General features: G+C 41.6%; 1 protein-coding gene across 2 annotated transcripts; it reads right to left on the bottom strand.

Annotated features, from left to right (window-relative positions):
- Positions 1–340: 340 nt before the first annotated feature.
- STAT1 (signal transducer and activator of transcription 1) lies at positions 341–26,386 on the bottom strand. Of its 2 annotated transcripts, XM_069860749.1 has the most exons (24): positions 26,310–26,386; positions 24,379–24,507; positions 23,707–23,851; positions 22,378–22,476; positions 20,133–20,228; positions 19,351–19,429; positions 18,120–18,211; positions 17,360–17,511; positions 16,927–17,085; positions 15,485–15,577; positions 14,928–14,987; positions 14,056–14,085; positions 13,878–13,971; positions 12,948–12,989; positions 12,449–12,532; positions 11,809–11,907; positions 11,105–11,240; positions 9,177–9,232; positions 7,958–8,052; positions 5,433–5,572; positions 3,952–4,137; positions 3,254–3,329; positions 2,718–2,820; positions 341–2,151 (listed from the first exon to the last, which is right to left on the bottom strand). In XM_069860749.1, exons 2-24 carry the CDS (start codon positions 24,504–24,506, stop codon positions 2,128–2,130), a joined length of 2,268 nt encoding a protein of 755 aa, XP_069716850.1. In that variant the 5' UTR covers position 24,507; positions 26,310–26,386; the 3' UTR covers positions 341–2,127. The 2 variants fall into 2 exon arrangements, with proteins under 2 accessions (XP_069716850.1, XP_069716851.1); XM_069860750.1 differs by lacking the exons at positions 15,485–15,577; positions 26,310–26,386 and having other exon boundaries at positions 24,379–24,532.
- Positions 26,387–27,588: the final 1,202 nt, after the last annotated feature.

The raw sequence follows: 27,588 nt of genomic DNA, 5'->3' as shown, positions 1-27,588 counted from the left end.
AGCATCTGTATTATTGCCTTGGACTTCAGAGCTGTAACAGTTCAGTTGTGCAAACAAGTTTAAAATGAGTTGTACAGTAAGCTACTGGCAGACCCATCATCATTATAAGAGAAGTAGCCAGAAAATAAAGAAAGAAGTGTCACTGACAGTTCCATTTATTTAAAATGGTAAAAGAATCTTCTATTGAGGAAAAAAATATTGCTTTTAGAACTATTTGGCACGTAAAGTCATGAATAAGGCCATTCCTTTAAAGCTCACAAGCAAATTTCACCCTGGTTGGTAAAGCTGAAACGTAAAAGCAGTGAAAACAAACTGCTGCATATGGATCACAAGTGCAAGGTGTAGCTCAAGAAACATGTATTTGATCTTTTTTATTACAATACAGATACACATTCAGCTATTTATAAGATAAAAGCATTAAGTCATGAGTTGCGATAGTCGGTAGCACTGTTAATCTTAGGAACCCAGGGTATCAAAAATAAGTCACTTTAGCAATGCTTTCCATTTAAATATGTGTTACATGCTATAGGTACTTTAAATTATCTTTCTCTCTGGCTTTTGCAGGGGGCACATTAGTCTTCCTGGCCACAACACACTAATTTAAACCAGTCTTATTTTTCTAAGCATGGGCTGATTGATTTGGCAGTTCTGAACAATAGAGAAGCAGCTCTGCTGTCCCTGTGAGTCATCCTGGCCACTGCTGCCCTCCCGGGCACTGGGAATGGGTAGCAGTGGGCTGAGAAGCTGCAGCAGCCCTTGTGTCACAGATGGGGTGAGGCTGGAGGAGACCTAGAGCTGGGCATCCTGTATCTGAACCTGTGAGATCCAGCAGCAGTGTCTGCAGTCCCTCTGCTCAGCTGCGTGCTAATGAGCTGCCTGGACTGATCTGTGCCCTTACTCCAAGAGACCGGCTGCTTAAGACAATCCTGTGCATTTTAGTGTGCATGCTGAGAAACAAATCTGTTCCTCCTCTGGTGAAAGCACAACTTCATCCTTCAGGTATAATACACTGGATATCGTGCAACCATTACTCAATATAAATTTAACTTCTTCACTTCCCATGCCTTATCCCTAACTGCAAAACCACTTAATTATCAAAGCCTGTAACATCTTCTAGATAATCAAATCAATAGTGAAATAAATGCCCTAGTTCATCGTGCATGAGAAAATTAAGTTCTAGTCCACCTGTTACTATGCAAATTGGGCATGTATTATTGTAAAAGATACGAGTAATCAGGTCCTTACCTTGGTAGGTTAAGCACAGTGAATAAAAACATACACCAACCCCATGTGTACTCTTTAAGAGTAAGTTCTCGCTTTGTCCAATGATGCCACTAGACAGCATGACTGCAGTCTAGTCTTGATTTGTATGCATTGAGTTGCAAGCTCAGCACGTGCCAATGGAGCTTTAAGGTCGTGTCCTAAGTGCTCTTTATGAGAAAGACTGTGCCATCCTACGCAAGAAAACTTTGCCTGAAGAAATAATCAAAAATGAAACGCAGATGACACTTTTTGGCTTACATTCTCTCAGTATGCTATACCCTTAGAAACTTAGAACAGATAAAACCAAGACAAACTTAATCACAAGGATTCAGTGTGGCCTATACCTGCAGAGTGTTTATCTTCTCCTTTCTGCGATGCAGATGAAAAGGTAAAGCTGTGAAAGTTCTTCAGAAGTAGTTACACAGAAGGTGCAAACATCTTGCACAGAACCTCTGCAAAAGAACTGCCTTTCCTTTGAAGCCTTCTATATACAGCAAACTGTTTTAAATGTTAAATTTAACTAATTCCCTTAAATGAAAAAATGCATGTTTCTACCATCATTCTTGTTGAGGCCCTCTCATTCCTTTCTTTCCTCCTTTCCTCCTCTGGTGTCTTGCTAACTGGAAATTCTTTAACAAAAAAACTAAACAAACCCACTGCATGTAAGGAGGCTACTCGTACTGCTGTTTATACTCCCACTAGTTAAAAATTGCTACTGGATCTTCAGGTTGAAACGTGATGTGCTGTGAAATGTCTAGGACCTTCCCAAAGAACTGACGTGAAGCATGGCACCAAGCCACTGACTGCAGAGCAGGATGCGTAAGCTAATCAGCTGTGTTAATGATGCAGCAAAAAGCTCAGCCTTTAAGTTGAATATGCTGAACACATCTGTAACAAGAAAGCACAAGCCAATTAATTCAAGTAAACCTCTAATACTCCAGTCTTTGCCAGCCACAGAGCACAACCAGGTCCTCCCCACATAGCACCAGAGTCATATCTTGGGATCAAACTACCATGAGAAAAACCTCCCATGCTTTAATTTGGATTTTTTTTCTGCAGTACACCCCAACAGGACGTCCCTGCTGTGTTATAAGCAGTACCTCGTGGGCATCAGCAGGGCAACACTTCCAAGCTGCATACCTGCTTCAGCTTCCCTCCCCACCCCAGACTCCACTGGAAGGACTACAGCATTACTCCTTCATCTCTTCCCATCTTGCCTCCCTTTGCAAGATGCAGACTGGAAGCTTTGCTCTCCTTTTCTTCACCCCTATCCCCACAAACAAGTGGAAAGGACAACTGTTAGCAATGTAATCAGAGATTCCAAGCTTTTCTATGCCTCTGACGGGAGGTGTTCTGAAGCGTTAGTTTGTGGTGTCTGGTGTTTGTCTGGAGGGGAAAAACACCAAAAAAAAGCAAGTTGCAGCTGAACCCCACAGCTGGTTTGTGCTACATACCACAGTATCAATCTCTGCTGGATCCACCATCCGAGACATCTCATCGAACTCTTCCGGAGACATGGGGAGCAGATTTTCTGGAGACTGGAGCCTGGAAGGATGGCTAGAAGGAGAAAAGCAGGGACAAACCTTCACTAAAGAAGTGAGGCACAGCTGGGATACCACATCTAGCTGTGAGTCCAGAAGGGCCACTAAAGAGGTCTCTTGTGAAGACCAGCCTGTGAGCAATACATCATGTTTTGTCAAACCAGCACAGCTTTAAATGAAAACTGATTAGAACGTGGATCACTGGGTAGTCCAACAAGTCATTAAAGAATTTGCTTTTCAAGAAATTATTTGCCAGTACAACTACCTGCAAGGTTCTGCAAGGTTTTTACCTAAAAATGGTGTTTCAAACACAGCATTGTGGTATGATTGGATCCCAAAAGAGAGGAAAGATTTGCCAGGGACACCTACACCTTAAGTATGGTGAAGAGGCATGAACTACAGCTAAAAAGTTATCAGTTCCTAGAAATCCAGCTTCTGTGGAAACTTACACTTCAGATACAGAGATTAATTCAGTCTTGATATATCCGTTTCCTTTGGGACCATCCAAATCCATAGGCTCTGGTGCTTCAAGGAGAAAAAAAAACAACTTGGTTTTTTTTTTAGCAAGTTTACTTCACATTGCCATCTTTATTGTACCAAAAGTAAAGCCTGTGACCCAGATAATGTGAAAGTCTCTCTCTCTTGCATTTTACAGCACTATGGTTAATTTATTCCATTTTTTGTCAGGTTTTCCTTTTTGCTTTTCCCATATAGAAAATGGAGAACAAAACCTGCCTTAAAGTTTGATGTAGCTGTCTCAAGACATCCTGCCAGGCCCACACAGCCTGTATCAGTCCTGTGTAATAACCGAATGAATCATGCTTCCAGTTGTTAGTGGGAACCTACATCTCCAAAATATTGCATAGGCTCACGTGAAAGCTGAATTAGAGGCCCAGCAACAATTCAATTTTTGATCTGACTAGATCTCATGTTCTGCCTCTTTAAAAACAGACCTTTTCCTGACCTACTAAAGCTTAGGTGCCTGTTTTCACCTTTCAATTGAGCAGCACTCAAGCATGGGTTAGGCTGACAAGGCATTCAGTCCAAGTGCTACCCTTCCTTTCCATGCCACAGGAATCATCCAGTGCCCAAGTATCTGAAGCACAAACATCACACTTGCATTGCGTGAACCATTTACAGCACTCACCCTCCTTAGGTCTGGAGTAGTATTTGCCAAAGGCATTGTCTTTAGGTATATTCGGGTACAGAAATCTCAGTGGATTTTCAGGAATGTTTTCAGCTGCCATCACTTTGTAGTTGCGAATGATATCCGGGAAAGTAACAGCAGAGAGTTCCTTCTTGGTGTATGGTTCTACCGAATGGAATTGGGGCTCTGCAGATAGGAGAAACAGTGACTCTTGAAGGTGGTTTCAAAGTTTTTCCTAAAACTGACCAGTAAAGCTGCAGCCACTCCCACAAATTCAGAGGCTATGTGAACAAAAGGCTTACCTGGATGACACCTACTGTGCTGCAGGTAAATATTTAATGACTGTGAAAGGGAAAGTACAACTGTTTTGTGGGGTAGGAAAGAACATGGGGGGATAACACACAGTAACAGCTTTTGCAGTATTTTGTATTCAGAATGACTGGGGTGACCTATCTGTGGAAATGAACAGTGATATTTCATTAACTAAAATTGTGCTACCTTTTCAACCTTCTTCCAAATGATGTCTTTCAAACTCTATTGCCTCTTAGGAAGTTTGATCACATTACACCATTTGGAGCTCTTATGAACCATAAAGAGGGACAGATAAAGCTACCCAAACGCTATCACCTTTCACTCAATTTTTGAATGTCTCAGCTATGAAGGCAGCAAAGGGAAAGGAGTAATTCAGATACATTCAGCACTTTTTCTTCCAGCTGTTGTGGGTCTTGGGCTTACCCAAGTGAAGTGGAAACAGCCGCAGCATCCTGCCAGGTGGGGCTGATTTAAGTAGTACGATAGGGGAAAGAGTCCTCTTTGGGTACCGGGGAGATTATAGTTTTTTACAGGTTTTATGTCTCTGGGCTTCCATAAAAGAGGGAAGAAGTAGGTTAGCTAACTGGAAAACTAAGCTCTTTATTAGCCTTTCTGGAATGGGAAGGAAGGAGAACTGCTGGGAAACTGAGGTACGTGAATGTGTGGTCTACCTGGGGAGAATATAAGAAGGAAGGAACAAATGTATTGGTCTAGGAGTTAAAGGAAGCTGATAAAGGAGTGGTGCACATGAGGTGAAATGGAAAAGAACAATGGCACAGAGGGCTGAATGTGGTTGTAGCAAACTTTTCCTGGGAAAGAAATCTCTTGACGGTGAAGGTTTTGGAGGGAGATACGCGTGTGTTGTGTACTAACGATGTCTTGCTAAGAGAGACCCTAAGGAAGCAGTTTGTTGTCTTCAACAAACTTCCAGGCCAGAAGCAGCGCCTGGGAATTGTAATTAATGTCAGCTGAAACCTTGTGTGGCTCATGAATTTCACAAAGGCAGGCATGTGCCTGCCATGGCTTGTGGCCCATTGCTTGTACGGGTGGGGACTGCTAGGGTGGTGTATTGTATTGATTTGCAGTGTGAAAGGGAAGAGCATAAAGACCTCTTGTTCTGATTTAAGCTCATATTTCAAAGACAACAATGTTCTCTGTTACTGACTTACCATTTTGACATCCTTCTACCCAAGTAAATGTGATAGCACCCTCTCTGCTGCTTTCACTGAATCTTAGTAAAAACGTTCCTGGACTCTGGTCCTTCAGTAAAGCACGTTCCTTCTCTTTACTGATGAAACCCATGATGCAGCTGTTACATTGAAAAGAAAAAGCAGAGTTTATGTCTCAACATAAAATCTAAGCAGGACTAACTAGTAAAACTAAAAAGCTAAAATACACGTAAAAGCCACACAGAAGGCTTTGTCCTGTGAACAGCTGGGAAGTTAGCAGTAGAACTGACTGTCTGGAGCTGCACTGTGGAAGCCATGAATAGCCACAGCTTCCATCAACATTCTTCCTTTTGCCTGGCGGCTTATACAATCGCTTTTCTGAGCTCAGACTAAAGCGACTGTCTTTGCTGTCAAAACTGGGCTGGGAAAGCAGAAATAAAGTTATATGTGTGCAAAATGTTCAGATCCTAACTAGGAGTTTTAACTTCAAAGCTACATTAATAAATGTTTCTTTCTCATCTTTGGCTGACAAAACAAAGTCTGCTGGCTACCAGTCTGCATCCATATAGGTGTGAGGTTTGTTTATTCTTTGTGCACATTTTCTAGATGAGCTGTTAAGCCTGTGTGACTTCAACCCCGCAAATAAGCTATGCTCAGCAAATGTGATTGTGTAGGCAAGGAAGCCAAGTTTGGTAATTTTAAGAAACAGACTGGTCTGCACAGGTACTGTGGAGGGAGTTGTACAAGCCACTGCTAGGGAACAACCCTGGTAAAACCCCAAATGTTTTTTTTTTAAAAGGTCAAAAGGTCAGAATATCTTTGCAGGGCTCCTTACTCCTCACAATGCTCCATTAATACTGAATCATAGAATAACCAGGTTGGAAGAGATCCACCAGATCATCGAGTCCAACCATTCCTATCAAACACTAAACCATGCCCCTTAGCACCTTGTCCACCCATGCCTTAAACACCTCCAGGGAAGGTGACTCAACCACCTCCCTGGTTCAAAAAGTACTACTACTCCTGTCCGTCTATGCATTGATCTAGGGAAAGTGCTTTTTACACAACTACAATCATGGTTTTCCTTAGAACTTTCAGGTGCTCTAAGCTGTTCTGCTTTATAGGTTTTGAGTTTGGTTTTTTTTTTAAATGGCTTGGTAAGACATATATTTGGTAGTAAAGGTACTGTGTACATTGACAGTCTTTAGTGTTCTCAACCCTCAAATATGAAGAAAGGCAAGTGTTTTTGAGGCTAATACCTATTCTTTTGAATACAAGGAGAGTCTCTATCCTAATGAATACTATAGATTTGTCTCTTTCCCACTCAAGTACCTTTGCAGTTTGCAGTTTTCCCATCAGTTTCTTTTTCTGCCTTTCTGGAAAACACAGAGCTGTGACTCCCCAGTAAAGCCAGCTAAGAAAGGAAAATCTGATAATACTAAATCTCTCATTTTGATTACATTCACCATTTAACTTGCACCTCTTTTTTTCTGTTAAACCCTAAACAGGGGATTGCTCTCATAACTGAGAGCAATGAGTAATTCTGTTCAAGACTATTAAAGCCCCACGCAAACCCACTCCTGTAGGTGCACAGCCATCCCATAGCAGAATATCAAATGGGAGAGAACTCCAACTGTGTTTTAGCAATGGTGGCAAAAGTTCCCACTTCACTGGGTCTCACTTAGCTAGGAAATATACAGGCTTTAGGTAGTGAAACAAATCTTTTGCAAAAAAGGCTTTTGACATAAGTCATTGGAGCTGGAGGATAATAATTTGAAGCCTGCTGCTGAAATAAGCAAGAAAGGGCAATCTCACTGTTCTAGATCCTGCAGACTTGTGGGATACTAGGATGCTCCACTGTGAATGTGCTATTGACAGGGTTTCATAATGCAGCTACATCTAAAAGGCAGGATTGCGACCTTGGCTGAACCTCTTTCTGGCAGCAATTATTTCCGGAATTGGCAATACTAGAATTAGAAGTTGACTAAACCAGTATTAAAGGGCAAATGGAACTAGTTTTCCATCTGACAGTCTTACTAATTAATAATACTCTCTTAAAATTGGTAAAGATCACTTTCTGGACTCATATTCTAGACACAGAAGTCTAGAATTTGGCTGCTGCCACCTGGAGGAGGCTCACCAATAATGTTTGCTTGTGGGGAAATTTTTTTGTCTTTTTTTATGATGGATGATCACTTGATGACTTATCATTTGCACTTCAGTCAAACATAAAAGAAGCTCTGTTCTACAGTGTGGAAAGAACATACTTATAGCGGGGGAGCAGCAGCAAATTAAACTCAAACAACTAAAATTCAAAGCCCTGCTCTGTGACTTAAATGGGACAGCTTGGTCATCTGAAGTTTCTGCTTAAAAGCAGGTGCCTCAGAGGCTTCATCACTACTAGAATTTGTCTTATGCTTTGTGATTGCAAATTCTGCTTTATTGGATCCAAAGTATCTGCACAACCAACTTCACATCCCAACAATGCAGATGCTACCCTAAATGAGACTTCACTCAGGTCTTACCCATCATTCCAGAGACACAGGAGGTGTTTCTTAATAAGCTCCAGGATTCCCTCAATCCACAGCCAAAAGGGGAAATTTTTATCATTTATGTTTTCCTGAAATTCAGAACATGGAAAGGCAAGGGAGGGGGGCAGAAAAGGGAGAAAGAAACATAAGTTTTATCGAGCAGAGAGAAAGTAAGTTCTGCACCTTGCCAGCATGTACTACTTGCATTTTCTCGCCTCTGTATTCTTTCTTACCATCCCCGTATTATCTTATGATTTCCTTTTTTCTTTCTGTTTCTCTAGTCCAGAAGGACAGAAACTACCAGGAACGAAGCATTTACTGAATCTTAAGGCAAGAGGCAGTGTGAAAGAAGTGCCTGCCTGAGCCTACATTACTCACAAATGTGATCCATGACCTCTCATGCAGTGTCTCTAAGAAGAGAGAAACAATCCTTGTTGGAGCTCTTGGACATCCAAACTGTCCCACGGAGGCTTCAACCAGGCTACTTAGCAGAACAGCTCATAGCTACTTTCTGTTCAGGCTCTGATTTCAATTCTTTGTGAGATCTGTATTAAATAAACTCAAGTGCTTGAAGGTAACCAGAGCTTTGATCTTTCATTGGACTCTGTTCCTGTATGCTATCATCTCCTACATCAGTTTAGCCAAAAAAAGCACCAAAGAACATGTGAAGAGTTCTCCTGTCTTGTTGCAGCCAGAGTTATGAAATCTCATGTTGTGGCCTTCTACCGTTGTGCTGACCCTCCTGGCTGCCCTGTGCTAATGCACACTCTAATCCTGTCGCCCCTGGTCTGGGAAGCATCCTTCCTTATGACAGAGAATTGCTCGTCTTGCTGGGGTTTTTTGACACTTCCTGTAGTAGTTAAAATGGAGAACTATGCTATTAATAGCAATTGCATTAATAATGAATATGCTGTGTTTAAAAGCTGCATTTTTTTCTATACAATTCACATGGCTCCAAAGCAATCTCAAAATCATCTACTCCTTGCTATTACAAGCCCTTTTTCCTCCTGCTGCTGCTACTTGAACCACCAGCAATACCTCCCACAACTATGTATGCTCTAGAATAATATCCTTCTACTGAAAATGAAAGCACTCTAGAGGAGTAAAAAAAACCCAACCAACCACAAAACAGCAAACCCACCAATGCCCCTGCATTAAACCGCCTCAAGACAAAGCTCCCCGTTCCATCTGAATTTTGAAGTTGCTTTCATACCTTGCAGAATCTTGTCCAAGGAATCAGGCCATCATGAGAGCCTCCACTTGTTGGCCCTGAACAGAATAAATTGACTTCAGTAATGCTCCATAAGTCACTCGCTAAGGTTGAAAGAGAAGTACTTACAGCCCTAAGTTCTGACTTTTTATTTAGAACTCTGAGCTGTTGGATTAAGAAAGAAGAATAAAGCTAGAGTATTTTCATAGCTAGTGGAGGGAAGGCTTGCAGTGTTTCCCTTTGGAGAAGTTCACTGCATGAGAATGACCAAATGTATTTAAACAGACGTTGTGCAATGGGGACGAAGTAATTTCTGACATTTTCTCTGCTGTGCTACGCCTAACACTTGCCAGTTTTAAAACCCTTCGAGGAAGGAGACTGAAATCTTGCACATCTCTTCTCCAGCAAAACAACTGAAATCCATGAGCTTTTCTGGAGGAGCTCAGCAGGCCCAACACCTTTCTGAGATTAAGCACCTTCCTGTCACTGTTCTGGTGATTTGTAGGCTTTTGCCCCAGAAACTTTGGACTCCTATGTCTGTCCCGACCAAAGACTTACCTCATTCCTGTTGAAATAATTTCCCCACTGCTTCATTTTTATGGCAACAGTGCTTCATAATCACATCAAAACCACAAAGAAAATCCTATGCTGTATAGTAGCTAGAGCTTCGCAGGCCCTGAGAGTATTTGGAGCTAAATTCTTTCTCTTATCAATCATGCTATGGATTTCAATAAAGTCAGGAATCTGCTGGTTTTCCCTCCCACCTCTCTAGAAATAAATTGCTTTAGAGAACTTGTTTGCAATACTTGAAACCAAGATTCTGTCTGCTTCATCATCACAAAAACAGCAGGTGAGTTGTATCCTGGCATCCTGTTAGATTCTGCATCCCCTTGTACTAAGGGATCCTGAATATAAAGTCTTCAGCTACCTGGATTTTTTTATCAGTAGTGAAATACTTCTACCTCTAGAGATAAGATTTAAATAGCATGCCTACTGTTACTTAGAGCTTGACTAAGAATCTTTGATGGTCCAAAATGCAAACTGACCACAAAAATATGTCAGTAGTCACTTTGTCTTTGCAATGGCTAATTAGGCTAATGAAAACAGAATTCTAAAGAGTAACATATTAAACCGGTAAGCGTTTTGTCATATCTTGTGTCTTTGGGAAATTAGAGGAAGGGAATTAGAGACTGGAATGCTGTACTTGCCACCAAGACCCACTAATGTCAAATCCCTTCAAATAAAAACGCTTCCTGAAACTAAAGGTTAGTAGAATATACCGAATCAATAGCATTTTTATCTAATAATCTATTAGACAAACTCAGTAGCTGTGTTAAGTGCCCTGCCTATCAGGCAGACTGAAAAGGAGTTTGACAAGTCAAAATTCACAACTGGCTAGGCTTTTATTAAGGACTCCTGTCTATGACACATTCAATTTTATATCCTTTAATAGCTTTAAAGTATTTACACTTTGATACTGCAACTGTGTTTACACAAATAGAGTAAACCTCCCCTATACTTGGGGGTATGCATGAAGTTAACATTAATGGAGATGGGTTTAAAAACAAAGCCCAAAACAATACCATAAAAAAACCAAGAAATAGCCACCTCGAAGACTGACTAAACACATGCATTATTTCAGTAGCTCTTAAAAGGCAGAAGCCATACCAGTCTGCACTGCCCTCACACACAGAATTCCTAAGTTAGAACCGCAGATTTTTTTCAAGACCTTCATTAGCAAGCTCCACCATACTGAAAACTGGAAAACATTCTATTGCTATAAAGTGTAACCCCATGAGGCAAAAACATGTGAGAGGAAATGAAAACTTATAATAGTGTGCAGAAGAGATGTAGAATTAGCTTTAATTCAAACAGGCCACCTCTTTGTTCAGTAGAACCAAAAGGTTTAAAGTTATGGAAGCAGACCATACCCAGTAGCTTCTCTCCCAGCATGCTCAGTTGATCTGCATTAAGTCCTCTCTTCGTTACAGAAGAAAATTGCCAACTGAGAACTTCAGAAAGTTTAGACCACTTTGCATAAGGTGGGTTCAGAAAGAAGGACAAGTTCTAGAATGGAAGGGGAAAATAAAATCTACAGTTAATAAACATTAATTTTGGAATACCATCCAAATTTACAAAAGTGTATTGCCAAAACAAAACGTAGATTTAAGAATGGATTGAGACAACTCTAGAATAGCAGGCTGCTATTCTGACAGGCTCTCCTTACCAGGAAAAACAACCTCTGGGACATTGCTTTGGACATGTCTTCTCCCAGCGGGCAGGATTCCTAGATTACTCAAGTGCACTATATTTGAATTCTTGAATGTTTATTCGGCTTCACACTGTGTACCTTATATAATCAATACAACGTATAATATCCTTATGTGGGTTTCAAACATTGTTTGGCTTAGGATAGGTAAGTAGGTTACTATGCCTCTCTCAGTATCTCTTTCTATCTCTCTGTTGAGTCATCTGCATGGAAAAAAATGCAGCAGCCACTCTCATACAGACAATGCTTGAAAATTACACAGTATTTCAGATACAGTTTCAGGAATTGTGCAGGCTCCTCTTCTTGCATGTAAGGAGGTAGAAGTGTGTGTTAGGGGGTTGTTTTGTTTGCTTATCTTTCAAATACCTTGGAATCCGTAGACAGCATGTTAAACCATAAGATAGAAGCCCAGCCACTTGGAAGCTGGCTCACATTTGAGATCACAACAATGGGAAGGGATGTGGTCTGAAAAGGACAGAAAAGGACATGTCAGTCTACTCTGTACCCCTGCTGCAGTCCCCCTCCAGATTAACCACAAAAACATTTCCACTCCTATTTCCACGCTTGCACGGTCTTAATTCTTTCACTTGAATTTTGTATGTTGTACAGAAAGTGTCAGTAATGACAAAATACTAGAAAGACTATGGGGATTTTTGTGTGATAAAGACTTCAATCTCGTGTCAGTTATGATAGCACTGACAGTAATAGCATTTTTAGCACCACAGCTTCTGAAATAAACAAAAGGTGATACCTAGAGAGCTTAAAAGAAAGGGTTGATTGTCAGACACTTTGCAAAGTACATCTACTTTTATTTACCCTGAGATCTGGCAGCATTCTCACTGCATGTGTATATACAGAGATACTGCGAAGTGTCATTTATGCATTTTGAAACAACTGAAAGTGTTTTGATATCCAAGTACATTTTATAAAAATAAAAAAAAATTAGATTGTCAGCATGAGCAACACAGAGAAATTCAAGTCCATCTCTCTTTCATCTAAGACATACCTCTAGGTCTATTACCAAGCCAGGCTGGCACAGCTGTGTCTCAAAACTCAGAGAGTGAAGTTCTTCTGTTACAATAAGAGGACCCTTTAAAGAAAAGAAAACAAACCATCCTTTCAGGGACTGAAAATTCTTGGGAGGAAAGTAAGAGATTTATCATGGGAGTGGAAAAAACTTTTTCTGCCCGAAGTTACTTGCTCTGGACCTCAGAAACAATTTACAGGTCAAGTCAAGTGACAATGCAAACTGCCAATTAGAATAAGTACTTAAGGCACCCACCCTAAAGCCACAGAAAAAACTGTCCTTGCCAGAAAGTCCCATTAAAGGTAGGTGCCAGTGAAAGTGGGTCCAGGGAGACACCATTGTGACAATAGTTCTCATTTGTAGACACCTCCTACGTGGATCCTTTCCCAGAAATACTAATCTGTCCTCCTGTGTGGCACTGAGTAGAGCATTATCTTAAATGCCTGAATACTTCTGTAGTGTTATGCAAAAGTTTTACCTCATTTGTTCTGCTTCCTGCATTTTTCTGTTCTTTCAGTTGCTGCAAATGAAGAAACAGCCCAGTCATTCATCTACCTTAACCACAAATGAAAGTGATAAGGGATGCAAACAAAAAGGTTTGCATGCTGTAGTTGCTCAACTGTATGCAAACTTGCTGCAGTAGTGACTGATCCTATTTTGTTCTAAGCTGTGGAAGCCAAAGGATTAGACTGTAGGTAACCACCACTGTAGGTAACCATTCAGCTGTGAAAACAGATATTGTACACTTTTGATGTAATGCCTTTACATAAACGTCCTTATAAGAACAGAAGCAGCATGAAATCAGGAACGATAAGATTAAATACTGGTTTATCAAATTACTCCTCTGAACCCAAGCATAAACTCCACACAGTCTCCGAAGTCACAGCAAAGTAAGGAAGAGAGACTTGCATTTCTCCTTTCCTATTTTAACAATGGAACCAATCTGACTTATCTCACTATCTGCAGATAGCGTTGGATAGTCTGCTGAAGGCACTGAATTTCTTGTAGCTGCCCTCTCCTCAAAAACTTTCCCTTTCTAGTCTCAAAGCTCCTTAAAACTACCCCAAGCTTTGCTACCTATAGGCCTTCCTTCAAAATGCCTTTTTTTTGGCCTTTCAAAGCTTCTTTTTCTTGCTCCTCCAAAGTAATCACTTCAACATAAACCATATGGCAGCAAATAGTCACTTGCCTTTCTGGCCATATTTCAGTGACAAAAGCTGTAGCATTTCAACTGAAAAAGGCTGAAGATTCCAGAAAGGGAAGAACAAAGTAAAAAGAGAGGTGTTCACTGTTCCTCTTATACAAAAGTAAACAATGACTGCAATAACAAAAGCAATTTGTCTCTTTCCTACCACACCCTATACCCACAAAATTAACAGGATGTGTCAATAGAAGAAAAAACCCCTACCAAGTGCCTGAATTCTGCTGCTAGACTTCCGTTAGTAGATTCTTCCATGTTCATTACTTTTGTGCTTGTTCCCAAAATATTAAATTTCCTGAACCTTCACAAAGAGAGAAAATAAATAATTGTCTCAAATTCACTAGAAGAACTCAATACTAATATACTATGTTGTAATGCCACTTACCCCTTGACTGAGTTCTTCTCATTTACATCTCTGTCAAAAAAAAAAAAAGAGACAAAAATGACAAAATTAATATCTTTTAAAGATTCTGTCAGACACCTAAAATGTGGGTGTTTGTTTCAGTAGCTGACTGAGAATTGGTAAAATGCTTCTGTGAAATCTTCTGTGCAAAGGAGGAGGCAATTGGTTCAAGCAGTCAAACAAAATATTGCACTACACCGTGTATTTTTTACCAAGACTTAAACTGTGCTATGGCAGCTTTATAATTGAAGCAAGTCCTTTCTTTCACTATAGATACTTTAACTCTTGCTGAGATATTTATTTTGTACTGTCATACTGAATCTGCCATCAAAGCATACAACTTTTTCAGAAAATCGCTGCATCACTTGAACCAGTTTTCCAGCCACTTCAGATTTTACTGAGTTGCATTACATCTGGTGTGCTTCTCAAAGCCTCAGCTTGCACACATCTGCATAAGAGTATTTTCCTTTCTCCCACTTCACCCAAGTTTCTGGACTCCAGAGTTGGTTCAAGCAAACAAAATTTCCCTTACAGATTTGAATGTGAAGACAAAAAGCACAGATCATTTTCATGACCTTAAAGGCACTGTCACCATCTTGGAGAGCCTGTTACATTTCTTTCCCTACCTTTAAAGCAAGTGCTGTGGCCTTCTGTCCTTTGTGACACGTCTCTAATGGCAGAGAGAGATTTAGAGCAAGAGCATGGGTAAGAAATAGGCAGGATGTACATGCTGCAGTGGAGAACCATCCTTCTCTTGACCAACTCAGTACTTAAAATATGAGTATCTTCTGGATTTTTGAACATGGGGACTGTTTACCATTAATGTATGCAGAGATAAGAAAAATGCGACATACTTATCAAATAAAACTTTCACTTTCAAGTTGTAGTTCAATTCCTGCAATTTCACCAGCAATCTGGAAAGAAAGAGTGTTTTTTATATGATTGCAGTTGCAAAAGACAGGATCTCTTCTATTACACTGCTTATCGCAAGTATATTTAATCTGCCCAACTCAGGGCCACATACAGACTCCAAGCTTCCTCCATAGAAGACGTTGTATTTGTAGTGACAAGATAAATAAGCAAAGTCTGTAGACCTGATCCTAGGCCCTGATTTAGAGGAAACTAGATGGGTAAATGAGTTATTCTTCCACATGACAGAGCAGTCTGCATGTGTTTGTTCTGCTCTTTTGTTGTGTTTTCTTCATTTTGTTGTGTTTTCTTCACTGGTAAAGGGTAAAAGCTAAACTCAAGTGAACCTTTCCTAGAAGACATCCCCCTGCCAGATAGCACTTCCCTTCTCCTGATCTTAGCACTTATGCTACTGTGTAAGATGGGCAAACCTCTCAGTTGCAGAAAGCCAATGACATGAAAGACTTACCACAAAACAAGATGGTGGAAGGGGAAAACATACCTCAGCTTTACAGTAAACTGTACTCCTGTCTTCAAAACTAACGGCCTCTGAGGATGCGTTGGCATGCAAGGCTGCCTCTCTACCACAAAGGAGCTATGGAAAGAACAGATTAAAGGCACTTTGATTTATCAATGTTGTCTTTAGGGAATAAGAAATTACATCAAAAGTGAACTTTAAAAAGGATGGTGATTTACCAGTAATACTATAGACTTTATTTATTCTGTTTCAATCTACATACGGGTCTGTGTATGGGCTTCTTTTAGTTATTATCAGCACTAGAAATATTGCAAATATAAAGTGATTTTAAGAGCTGGCTTTTCCTAAATACATTGAATCCCTGAGGCGGGAGAGTGCTAAGTCAAACTTCCCTGAAAAGAAACAGTATGTAAACACTGTGATGTAACTAGCATAATTCAAGAGAGGAGCATTGTTTTGTTTGCTGCTTCCCAGTGCTTGCTAAATTCTTATGGTTACAGTGCTGTGAGACAGTGCTATGTAACAAGTGCCTAAAAGCTAGATATGGCAGCTGGAGATCTGATGAGGGCTAGCTAACCCTGCAAAGCGAGCTCCTGAGGGTAGCCTGCTTTGATGCACTCCAAACTGTTGTTGTCTCCGGTACCTTTTCGTAGCACTGTGCAGTGTATACACACAAAATTCTTAAGTATTTCTACTGTTATGAAGTTCTAGAAAACATGGAGACTTTCCCTTATACTATACCCACAGGCAAGATAACTAAACAGCAGCTGGATTTCTACAGCTCTTCCTCACCGCCTTCACTTAACTGAAAAGCAGTAGCTGTATTTTTCAGTTAAATATTAGTAGTGTAAGCATCTAAACGGGACTGGGGAAACTTGGGTTCTAGCCCTCCGTAACAGGGTGCTACCTACTGTATCTGAGCAAGTTTCAAGTCTTTCAGCATGAATTCTTGTCTACTCTATGTTTACAGAAATGGGACTCTGATCTTAAGTGGGGCAATTAGCAGCTACAGTAAAACTTATACAGCAATGGTATATAGCGATATGGCTGGTCTCCCTGTGCTGCAGACAGAGACGATACATCCAGAGACAAAGGGTTATAGAATATAGTGTGTGTTTATATCAGGCATAGCTTGGTGCAGATGGTTTTTTGCCTCCATTTAATTCAACTTTGCAGGGCTAAAGCTTAAAACAAAACCAGGAGTTTGATTTTGTAACCAATGCATATTGCAGCACAGCTCCTGCTAACTTAAATGACAACTGACAACAAACTCTTGCCATGGCTTAAGCCTGCAGAAACCATAAATGGAGTAAATCTCATGAATAGTCATTTAGCTTAATGTTGTATCAAACATAGGAAAACCTCAGAAACTATTTAGCATGCAGGAAATATTAAGTGAACAGGAGGAAAGGTGCCTTCTGTCCATTTAGTCATGCAAACACAAAAAGACCCTTCTTGTTTGATACCTCTGGATGAGCTGCTTGAAAAGACTGTGTGTTCGGTCCTGCAGAACTTGTTTATTTTTTGTGATGGGATCAGCATCATAAGTAAACTTCTGTTCCAGTTCCTCAAGCTTCTTGAGCTGCTGACGAACTTGCTGTATACTTTCAGCAACAATGGTGAACCTACAATTACATAGTTTTATTACTTTTAGCTCGTTTTTTATTGTAATACTACTAAGACACTAGCCAGGTGACTGTCCCCAAGGACTACGTAGTGCATAAAGAACACCTCTTGCTAACTGGAAATGTGGTAAGGAAACAAAATCAATGAAATGTAGTTATGCTGTGACAGAACGAAATGTGTGATATAAATAATCAGTGTCTTTCACAGACCTGGTGTTACAAAGGAACACACTTCCAAGTTCTTGGCTAATGCAGTCCTTGACTGGAGACTTACCAATTCTGCAGCTGGTCAAGACAGGCATTGGGTGGGCCACCAATACATGCAGTCTGTTGCCTGTGTTTCCACTCCACCAGCTCCTCATTAATAAGAACACTCTGCGTGTGCTCTGTGGTGTTCAGCAGCTGTATTATCTTGTTCACCACTTCCTACAGAGAATATTAGATTACTCTTTATTAAAAATACTTTTTACAGGAAAACTAAGTACTGTTTTAGCTATTGCTATCTGTCTTACAAATTTTTGCAAGGATCTCAAAGTAATAGTTTGTCAACAGAGGACACTTCCTAAAACACCTTCTTCTTTTTAGCTGGAGAATGTTTTAGATTAAGAGGAGAAAAAAATGCATATTCAGTATTGCTGAATTCTAAAGAACCAGTGTTTCAGACTCTCATGTCCCAAGAGCATATCTGGGATCACCCCAGTGCTTGCTGCAGCTTTGAGCACAGCAACAAGAGTGCGCATGTTTAATACAGCTGCAAATTGTTTAATCAGTTTTTCCTCAAGAACATGACTATTGAGACAATGCTTATCTCTCTCACCATTCTTTTATCTTCATCTGACAGAGTTTGATAATGGTTGCTAGAATAGAATTGCTTACAGAGATTCTAGATTTTCAGTCAGGGTGGAAAGAATCTTAGTTTAACTGACAGTAGTAGAAAAGTTTTTTCTTTTAAATTTGTCATGTTAACCCACCGAAAATGAACACGTGTTCAAAATGAAGTGCTGCTGCCTTCTGAAAGAAAACTAGAGCAATACCTTTCTCTTGATGTCAAGTAATAAAAACATCTTCTGGAGATTCATATGTTCTTTCTTATATTCCTCCTGCGACACACCATTGGACTCAAGCTCTGTAAAGTAAGTTGAAGTAAGTCCAAATTGTGAAGGTGAGGCTAAAGGTGTGCAACAGGCCATCCCCTTGTGAGAAAAGGGAAGTACGGGAGGGGAAACACAGGGTTTAAAAGAGAACCTGCCTGGCTTATGTCAGGTTAAGTATATCTTTAAGGCTTACAGGATAAAATATCTACTGCCTCCTAGACCCATTTTGCGATTCCTCCTCTCCCCGTTCTGAAAGGGCAGGCTCTACACTCAAATGCAAGGAAAAGCCACTATCCCAGTGAAGTAATTGAGACATGAGTTTGCTTGCTTTTTAGAGCAAGAACCTGATTTAAAATGATTCCATTGCGTAAAGATACACACAGAGCAACTTGTTCTCCTGGTGACTTTGGATGTGAATCACTCATGTTACTTAACCTCATAACAGAAGTTAACTGCTGTTTCAAGGCAGGATGTTTACAGCCTCTTGTGGGTAGCCAAGAATAGCCTGCATAGTTGCCCTAACTACTACCTCTGCTGCCTTCTGGCCTTAAGTTAGAGGTTCATACCTGCTCATAGAAGCACTACCTGTCCCCAGGTACAAAGAGCAAAGTTGTGGCTCAGTGCTCCCCTTAGTATCTTTTGAACGTGTTCCTCTTCTGAGGGACAGTCAACTGCCAATTTGTCTTGGAAACAGAAGCCTTTTATAAAACAAAGCAGTCAGAAAGCAAGACAGATCTATATAATGAAATCAGTATGTGTGCTTCCCTCAGTGCACAAGGGCCTACCGAACTTGAAGCAGGGAAGGCATCTGTGAAATTCAAGATGGCAAAGAGAAGTGTAAAAATAAGTATTTATACTTACAGTTGAATAGTCACAGAGTTATGGTTGAATAGTCACAGAGTTTATAGGTTTTCCTAGTAGCAAAGGGATGTATAGGACAAAGGAATGCTCTGTTTAAAAAAAGGCTCTCTTACTCTAAGAACAGATATATGCAGAGAATGCATTTTCAGGAATTTAGGTTTCAGCATGAAGCAGAATTAATAAAGGAGGGACATTAATCAGTAAGTTTGACTACATATACATAGGTTTAGTTTCCTGACGTAAGACAGCAGAGTTTACTCTTACAAACTATAATATATGCAATAGGGTATGTCCTTGATAAATGACTTACCTCTATTCTGCAAGGTTTTATACTTAAAGTCGTATTCATCTTGCATATCCTCTAATGTCTTGATGTCTTGTTCCACGTCCTATAAAGCACAAATGAAAGTGGCCACAATAACTCAATAATTTCATGTAATGCAAGACTTCTGATCAAGAACTACCAAGTCCAGTTTTACAGTAATGCCTTTTCCTTGCGCTTCCTAACAGGAAATATCACCTTCTCTTTATCCTCCCTTCCTCTTCTCAGCTAACTAAAATCTGTTAATTATAAAATATGGAAAAGCCATCATTGTCTAGCCACATATGTTCACAGAATTCAGAGGAACCCAGGCTACAGTGGAAAAACCTGGAACAGCATACAACACTTTTAAATTTTCATATTCTTAGGTATAGCTTGGAGCAAAGCTTTCTGTCATCTCAGTATTTGTTAAAACAAACAAACAAAAACCTATATGCTAACTGAAAATCTATCTTCTAGTTAACAACAAAATGGTCGGTATATGGCTTCTTAAGAGTTCTTCCTCAGCTAGTACTTCAGATAAGTAAAATGCTTTTGCTGTCAAAGCTCACAAGAAATTTAACTTGCTAAACCAGTCAAATCCCAATCTGTATTATGGTGCTATTGACAAGTAATTATGTTCTATTTTCAAAGAGGCACTGGTGATAGAGTTGAAAACCAAACCATTACTTTATTTTTACTTGTCATTTCATAATGAAATTATTCTATGTACTGAAAGCTTTTTAACATGTATGAGTCAAGAAACACCAATTTAGTCATACTATACTTACTATAACACTGTTTTTTACAGCCTTAACTTTCACATCAAGCTCCTTCTGTTTGTCCAGCATCCCAATCACAGTGTTCTGTACGCTGCCCACTTCCATCTGAGCGAGGCAAGCAAAATGACAAGAGAATCAAACCAGAGTGACCCATGAGAGCGGGTCCTTTTTTCATTAATGTAAGACAGTGGCTCCTGTTGGCAAACAGCTTGATGGATCGTGGCTTCATGTGGTAAACCATATTAAGTTTTTACAATATAAAATTCAGTTCAAGTGTTTTGCAGAAAAAAAAGGGAAGATTAAAAATGCCTATCATGTGGTGATGCTGCATTTTTTCATCACAGCAATATAAAGCTATAAACATATTCTGATTTTGCTTTGCACAAATCCATTTGTTTGTTTATCTCCATGTATCTTCTAAATATATTTCAAGAAATCAGCAACCCTGAATATTGGATGATATCCACATTAAACGTCATATTCATCCATAAAGGATACGGGGAGAAACAGGCAATGACCAAGAACAAGATAGGTCTGTGTACAGGCAAATGGGGTAACCTGGTATGCAATTTCTTTCCTACAGGGCATTCAAGCACACTTCAGATCTCCATATAGCTTGAAAGCTGATCCCTGTATCATTCAGGAAGCTTATCGCATGAAGTTACATGAGGTGAGGTGCAGTAATTTGAAAGATGAGTTTTCATTCCACACTTTAGCAGTACCACCGTATTAGAAACTTGCTGCTCCTCTAATATGGGATAGTCAAGCATGCGTTGTTGCTCTGAATAATGCTTCAACTTAAGCTAAGGTCATCTGAAGTAATTATTTTGGCAAACTGGCAAAGGTCATCCATCACAGATTTAACTCAGATGTTGAGGCTCTGGAGTGAGTCCAGAGAAGAGCAACAAAGCTGGTGAAGGGGCTGGAGAACAGGCCTTATGAGAAACAGCTGACAGAGCTGGGGTTGTTTAGCCTGAAGAAGAGGAGGCTGAGGGGAGACCTCATTGCTCTCTACAACTACCTCAAAGGAGCTTGTGGAGAGGAGGGAGCTGGCCTCTTCTCCCAAGTGACAGGGGACAGGACAAGAGGGAATGGCCTCAAGCTCTGCCAGGGGAGGTTTAGGCTGGACATTAGGAAAAAATTTTTCACAGAAAGGGTCATTGGGCACTGGAACAGGCTGCCCAGGGAGGTGGTTGAGTCACCTTCCCTGGAGGTGTTTAAGGGATAGGTGGACAAGGTGCTGAGGGGCATGGTTTAGGGATTGATAGGAATGGTTGGACTTGATGATCCGGTGGGTCTCTTCCAACCTGGTTATTCTACGATTCTATGATTAAGGCAATTCAATAATACTCTAATACTTGGGATTCTCCTTTGGTTTTGGGCTTAGAACTGTGCTTGCTCTGCATTTTATCTCCTCAGCTTTGAGAAATGAGAACACTCAGCTGAAAGCAGAGGTAGGGTGTAGTGTTGCACCTGGTGCCAACAGTAAGTACAGGACTGTTTGTTTTCCTTTCTAACAATCCAAATATATCGTATACTGGAAAGGCAGTTGTGTGTGCTTTACAACATGTGCCAGAAAAGAGACTGAACCACTGCAGCTACAAGGTATTAGGAATTGTCTTTGACAGTCACATTTTTAGAGGAGCTGGTTCTGGTCACACTTGCATTAGGCCCTTTGCTGAAAGCCTATGCCTAAGGGTTCTTCCCACTCTCTGCAATACACATTCAAAAGCTTGCTGTAAAGGGAAGTATTTGGGTATCAAAACTTAATATGGGTCAGGCATAATTTTATTACTACACAAGTGGATTACATCTAACTATACAGTTTGCACCCCTATGCATCACTTTCCCAGAGACACAGTCCAGAGGAACACCGAGGCTCAGCTGCTCAATAAATTCAGGAATAAAATGCAGAAGAAAAATGCTAAAATCTCATTGAAGGAATAAGACAAGCACTAATTATTAAATTGTAACAAAATCTGATGAGCACATCAAGCTATACTACAGAAGTATCAAAAAAGGCATAACTTTCACATCACTCAAGAAATAAAAATTACTTCCTGGCCATTTCCCCTTTAAATGCCTCCTACAGCAAAAAGAAGCCAACTTGTTTTAAAAACTTATCTTCAAAAAACATGTTGTTGGGCAGAGAGAGGACAGTTTGTTTACTCTTTCAGTCTTCTTCCACTCCTTCTGTCCCAAATGATAGGAAAGGGCAGGTACAACTCCAGAAAACGTCCCAAGACTAAGTTACCTGATTTGACAACTGGGCACTGTTCAGTATTTTCCTTTCTTCTTTCAGACAGTTGTAGATGATCATTGCCATGTGTATCGGGTCTTCTTGGAAATTATCCTAGCATTAGAGACAGTCTGTTGTTAAAGCTCATACTCGTAATTCCTTGTCCTTCAGGAAACTGATTGGCAAAAAGATTAGCGAGTGACTGCATGTAAGCCTCGGGGCAGACACTGGTTATGGCATACCCCAAGACAACAGAGAGCATGACAGCTGCAACCATCTCTGAGAATGAGTTTCTATTTTTGATAACTAGTGTACAGAGAGATGGGACTCTGCACAAAACAGGAAAGGGTCAGAGACATTATTGGGAGAAGTGAGATGCTATCCTACAGTCCTAGGGAGAGCTCATCATCTCCTTAGAACCACCCTCCCACACGTCTGAAGTATAGCTGCTGGTTTTGAAGGGTGCTTGTCCTAGTTCAACATGTACAGCTCCTGCACAGTGATGTAAAGGAGATATATTAGCTGCCATTTATGAACACACAGTCACTGCTGGATACAAATTCAAGCTTATCGTTGTACATTCATACGAAGTTGAAACATGCCCTGGATTAAGTACTACCCTGCTCTACCCTGGATGGTGCTGCCCTGGGGGCTTCTGAGCTGTACCAGCCCTCCTGACTGTTCTTTCATTGCTGATCATTAGTTACTGCTATGTATGTACAACTTGGTCAAGTTCTCCTCAGAAAACACTCCCCTAGTCATCAGCCTGCAGCGAGGAGAAGGTAGGTGTGTGGGAAATAAGCTGTGGAGAACACAGTTCTGTGGGAGGCGAGGAGGACTGACCAATGAAAGCAATTAAGTCCACTGAAAATACGTTCTGTGCCGTCACTCACTACCAATTGCTTTGGCCCCTTTTCTTTGTCAGTAAAATCCACTGCACAGAAGTGCTATCTAATGACAAGTTGTTTCTATTAACTGCAATTCTGCAGTTACATGGCACAGATTTCTTCCTGTGTTTCTTCTGCATGGACACTGGTGCTTGTTAGGACACTGAGGAAACTGGCTGGGGAAGGGGTGGGGGTAAGTGACACTGCATTGGAGTAAGTGCTCAAAATATCTACAGTACATACCTTACAAACTATGACTTTCTATTTTCTAGAGTTCCCAGAAACTGTAACTGTACTGGTAACGAAACTGTAACTTTCAAACTGAAGCCAATCAAAACAAAAATGCAGCCATGCTTGAATTCTGCCTTTTACATTCGGGTTCTCACACTTTTAGAGGCATCCAATTGTGATACCAGAGCAATTCAAGCGAATGTATAGGCATATATCCCAGGCATACCTGAAGGTTACGTTTGCTTTTCCGTATGTTGTGTTGCAGCAAAAAGTTGTTTTCTATCAAGAATCTACTAAACTGATCATCCAGCTGTGACAGCAGGTCATGGAATAACACCGTAGCAAAAGATACGTTGTTGGCTGCATGTTCCCTAGAATAAGTTAAGGTGTGTTTATGTTAAATGTGCTTTCAACACAGCATTCAATAAATGTGTGCAGGAGTACTTTATTTTTAATTACCAACTCCAATTGTAGTATATGCAAGCAGTACTTTCAAACATAATCCACTTTCATTCTCTCAGCTTTGACTTTACTTGTTCCTCTCTGTATTATTCTTGACACATTCTGTTCAACTTCATTTACCCATTCCATGCACGCCAAGAAGCTAGAAGTGAACCCCACGCATGTGCACACTACACCACTCTGAAAGATTTCTATGGAGTATCTTCTTTTTCAAAAAGTTCAAAGCCTGCAAACAGCAAGAGACTGAGCTGCCAAGGTAGTAACTGTTCAGTCTTAAAACAGCTGCTTTTGTTACAGACCAACTGAAGGAAATATGAAATAGCATGCTTTTTACTGTAAGACTCAGGCCCTTCAAAGTCCTGAAGAGGGGCAGGAACACAGACTACAGCACCCGCACAGCTCCCAAAGCATCTGAAAGGCCAATTTCTATACTTACCAATCCTGGTTTTCCAGCCACTGTGCAAGGTACTGCCTGATTTCCATAGGGAAGCTGTCATCATATAGCTGATGAACTTGTTCCAAAAACTTGGAATCAAGTTGCTGTAGCTGAAACCACTGAGTCATCCTGAGGGGGGAAATTCAATGTAAATATTTAAACAGTATTTTGATTGAACTTGTGAAAAGTGACTCAAAGTTTTCATGAACAATGGCAAAATTGGAGGAGTAGGAAGGAAAAGTTTCCAGCAAACAAAAATGGTTTTTTTTCAGCTGTAACAGTTTTAGAAAGCTAATCATTAACACTGAACACTGCTTCTTCTGTGCTTGTTTTAATTGAAAAGATAATTGTTTAAAATTGCAAATTAAGACAGCACACTATTTCATGAAAATAACCCAAAGCTAAATCAGCCTTTCTATGAAAAGCTGCATATTTTTTCTTCCTTTAAACCCCTTTTAACAGCACTTAGGGTACTGGTAGTGCTACTGCTCTCTTGCCTAGTAGGGATATGGGAATGAGGACCTGTGTGCTATATACGTGTACTCTGCATGGTCGAGACCTTGCATGTGGAGCTTCATCTTTTGTTGCTCATGATGTATTCCCCATCAGCAAGAGCTGGAAAAAGTGTGAGTGAAAAAACAAAAAAAAAAATCTCCTAGGGGCTCATTTTCAGAATCTATTTGTGTTCTCACTTACCTGCTTTGAAGATGGACTAGATGTTGAGTCACTTTCAATGGAGAAATATCAGAGAGTTATTTCTTGCACTATATGCTTTAGTTCCCCTGATCAAATTTTTGGACTAAACTAAGTAATGTCAGAGAGCTTGTATGACTGTGAGATGCCGTGCTGCACAATAACACTTCCATAGAGGCACTCTGTCATGTTCTGACGCATGATCTCCATCTGTGGGCCCATTACTGTCTCCTCACTGGGTTGCAGATTAACATTTTGCAGTGGAAACGGAATGTAAAGACATGTCAAAGTCCAAGCTGAGAACACCCGTACTCGCAGCTTTTACAAAAGCATGAATAGAACCTATCCAAGGAACAGGGCAGCTCTGGGGCTAAGTACAATCCGTTAGCCAAACCCATTAGTGTCTGCATGCCAGTTCCCTTAGCTGCTGAGTAGCACATGCGATGTGTGAGAAGTAAGCAGGGGTTCAAAATGCTGTTCTGTATAAAGCGGGGACTTTAAGGATTTTGCTGTGCATGGGACTTGGATACAGGTAACACAGCATTTGAGCGAACTGTAGTGGCATCAAAAGCAAAGAGTTAAACCTGACACGGGTGAGGAAAGCTCAAAGTACTTTCTCGATGCTTGAAGTTCGTCTTATTTCATAGTCATAGAAAGGTTTGGCCTGGAAGGGACCTTAAAGATCACCAGTTCCCGCCACTGTGCCTTGGGCAGGGTCGCCTCCCACAGACCAGGCTGCTCACGGCCCCATCCAACCTGGCCTTGGACACCTCCAGGGATGGGGCAGCCACAGCTGCCCTGGGCAGCCTGTGCCAGTGCCTCACCACCCTCAGCGTGAAGAAATTCTTCCTTGTGTCTAGTCTAAATCTGCGCTTCTCCAGTTTATACCCACTGCCCTTCGTCCTGTCACCACAAGCCTTCGCAAACAGACCCTTCCCAGTTTTCTTGCAGCCCCTTCGGGTACAAGAAGGTCGCTATCAGGTCTCCTCGGAGCCTTCTCTCTCTCTGAGCCTGTCAATCAGCCAGAGCAGCACCGGGGCGGGGGGCTCGCTGCGCTGAAAGCCCGTTTTGCTGTGGGCAAGGTGACCGCAGCCCGAGCCTGCCTCGGGAGGGCGGGTGGCCGATCGCAGCTGGGTGCCTCTAACCCTCCAGGGCTTCTTCCACAGCTTGCGCAGCCGCGACAACGCCGCGCGCCGCGCCCCTGGCGGGAGGCCCCGAACCCCCCCGCCCGCACTTACTCTGGGGTCGCCGCCGCGATCCGGCCCCGCCGCCGCCCGTGCCCGCCGCGCGCTGCCCGCCACCCCCCGCGCGAGGACGGGGCCGATCGCAGCCCGCCCCGCCCCGCCAGCCAATGGGCGCGCGGCCTCGACGCGATGCCCCGCCCACGGGGAGCGGGCTGTTCGGGGAGCCGCGCTCCCCCCCTCTCGCGCCCCACGCCCCCGCCGCCCGGCGAGAAGCTGAGGTCGCTGCCGCCGTCTCCCCTCGCCACTCGGGCAGGGCTGCGGGAGCCTTTCCCAGCGGGTTGCCCGCGGGATGCGGAGCGGCCGCCCGGGAACGGGGAGCGGGGGGGAGCGCCGCTGTGGGAACAGCCGCACCACGTGACTTCGGGGAAAGGCGGTGGGGAACCAGAAAGGGGCGGGGTGGGAGGCGAAAGCGAAAGCGGCGGGTTCGGGCCGGGACGCGGGCGTTGGGCCCCCCGGCGTCAGGCCGAGAGCGGCCGGGAATAAACTGCCTCGGACTCGCTTTGAAGTTTCAGAAAGTGCGCATCCTTTATCAGCCTGGGGAACAGCAGGGAGCGATCCCCATCCGTGTGTGCAGACAGACGGGAGCTGGGGCAGGATGGATTTCTCGCTTACAGGCATATGGATGACCTTTCCCTGAAATCTTATGCATATTCTATTGCTTTCCAAGGACTAATTATAATGTTACAATGAAACTTAACAGTCAAAACTCTTGCTAATTTGGAGCTGCTCCAGCTCTGTCTGACCTGGACTTTGAGATAGGAAGAAAACTCCAAACAGAGGTGATGACAGAAGAAGAAACATCTGTTCAGCATGGATCAGTCTGAACACAAGATGTTATTGCCTTCAAAGAATGAACAACGTCTGGAAAAACACTGAAAGAAAACATGCTGTCAGAGGGACATTCTGTCTAACTTTCTAAAATGACAATTGCTTACATGAAACAAAACTCTGCTTTAGCTTAAATCAAAATATTCTGCTTTTTGTAATAGTAACTGCTTATATCATGACTTTGCATTTAAGATAGGGAGATACTGCAAGCAGAGGTAATCATAGAAGGCACCTCTGTTCAGCACAGGTCATACTGAACACAAGATGTAACAGTGTCTGGAAAAATACTACTTGAAAAAAGCATGCTTAAAAATCCATACTATGAGAGAGACACTCTGTCTAACTTTCAAAAAATACTGTTACTTGGATGAACTTTACTTTAGCTTAAATCAAAATATTCCACTTTTTGTAACAGTAACTACTTTTTGTATCAGCAGAGGTTGGG

The sequence above is a fragment of the Phaenicophaeus curvirostris genome, chromosome 7 (assembly GCF_032191515.1).
Source record: "Phaenicophaeus curvirostris isolate KB17595 chromosome 7, BPBGC_Pcur_1.0, whole genome shotgun sequence".
Taxonomy (NCBI): Eukaryota; Metazoa; Chordata; class Aves; order Cuculiformes; family Cuculidae; genus Phaenicophaeus; species Phaenicophaeus curvirostris.
This window is presented reverse-complemented; position numbering and strand designations above follow the sequence as displayed.

Excerpts from the sequence above, each read along its gene's own strand:
- STAT1 (XM_069860749.1), bottom strand. The coding sequence starts at position 24,506 with ATGACTCAGTGGTTTCAGCTACAGCAACTTGATTCCAAGTTTTTGGAA. Across the intron at positions 11,241-11,808 it reads TGCTGTCTACGGATTCCAAG|AACTTGTCCTTCTTTCTGAA; the intron begins GTATTTGAAAGA and ends CTTCCATTCTAG. Across the intron at positions 5,573-7,957 it reads CTGTGTCTCTGGAATGATGG|CTGCATCATGGGTTTCATCA; the intron begins GTAAGACCTGAG and ends TCAATGTAACAG.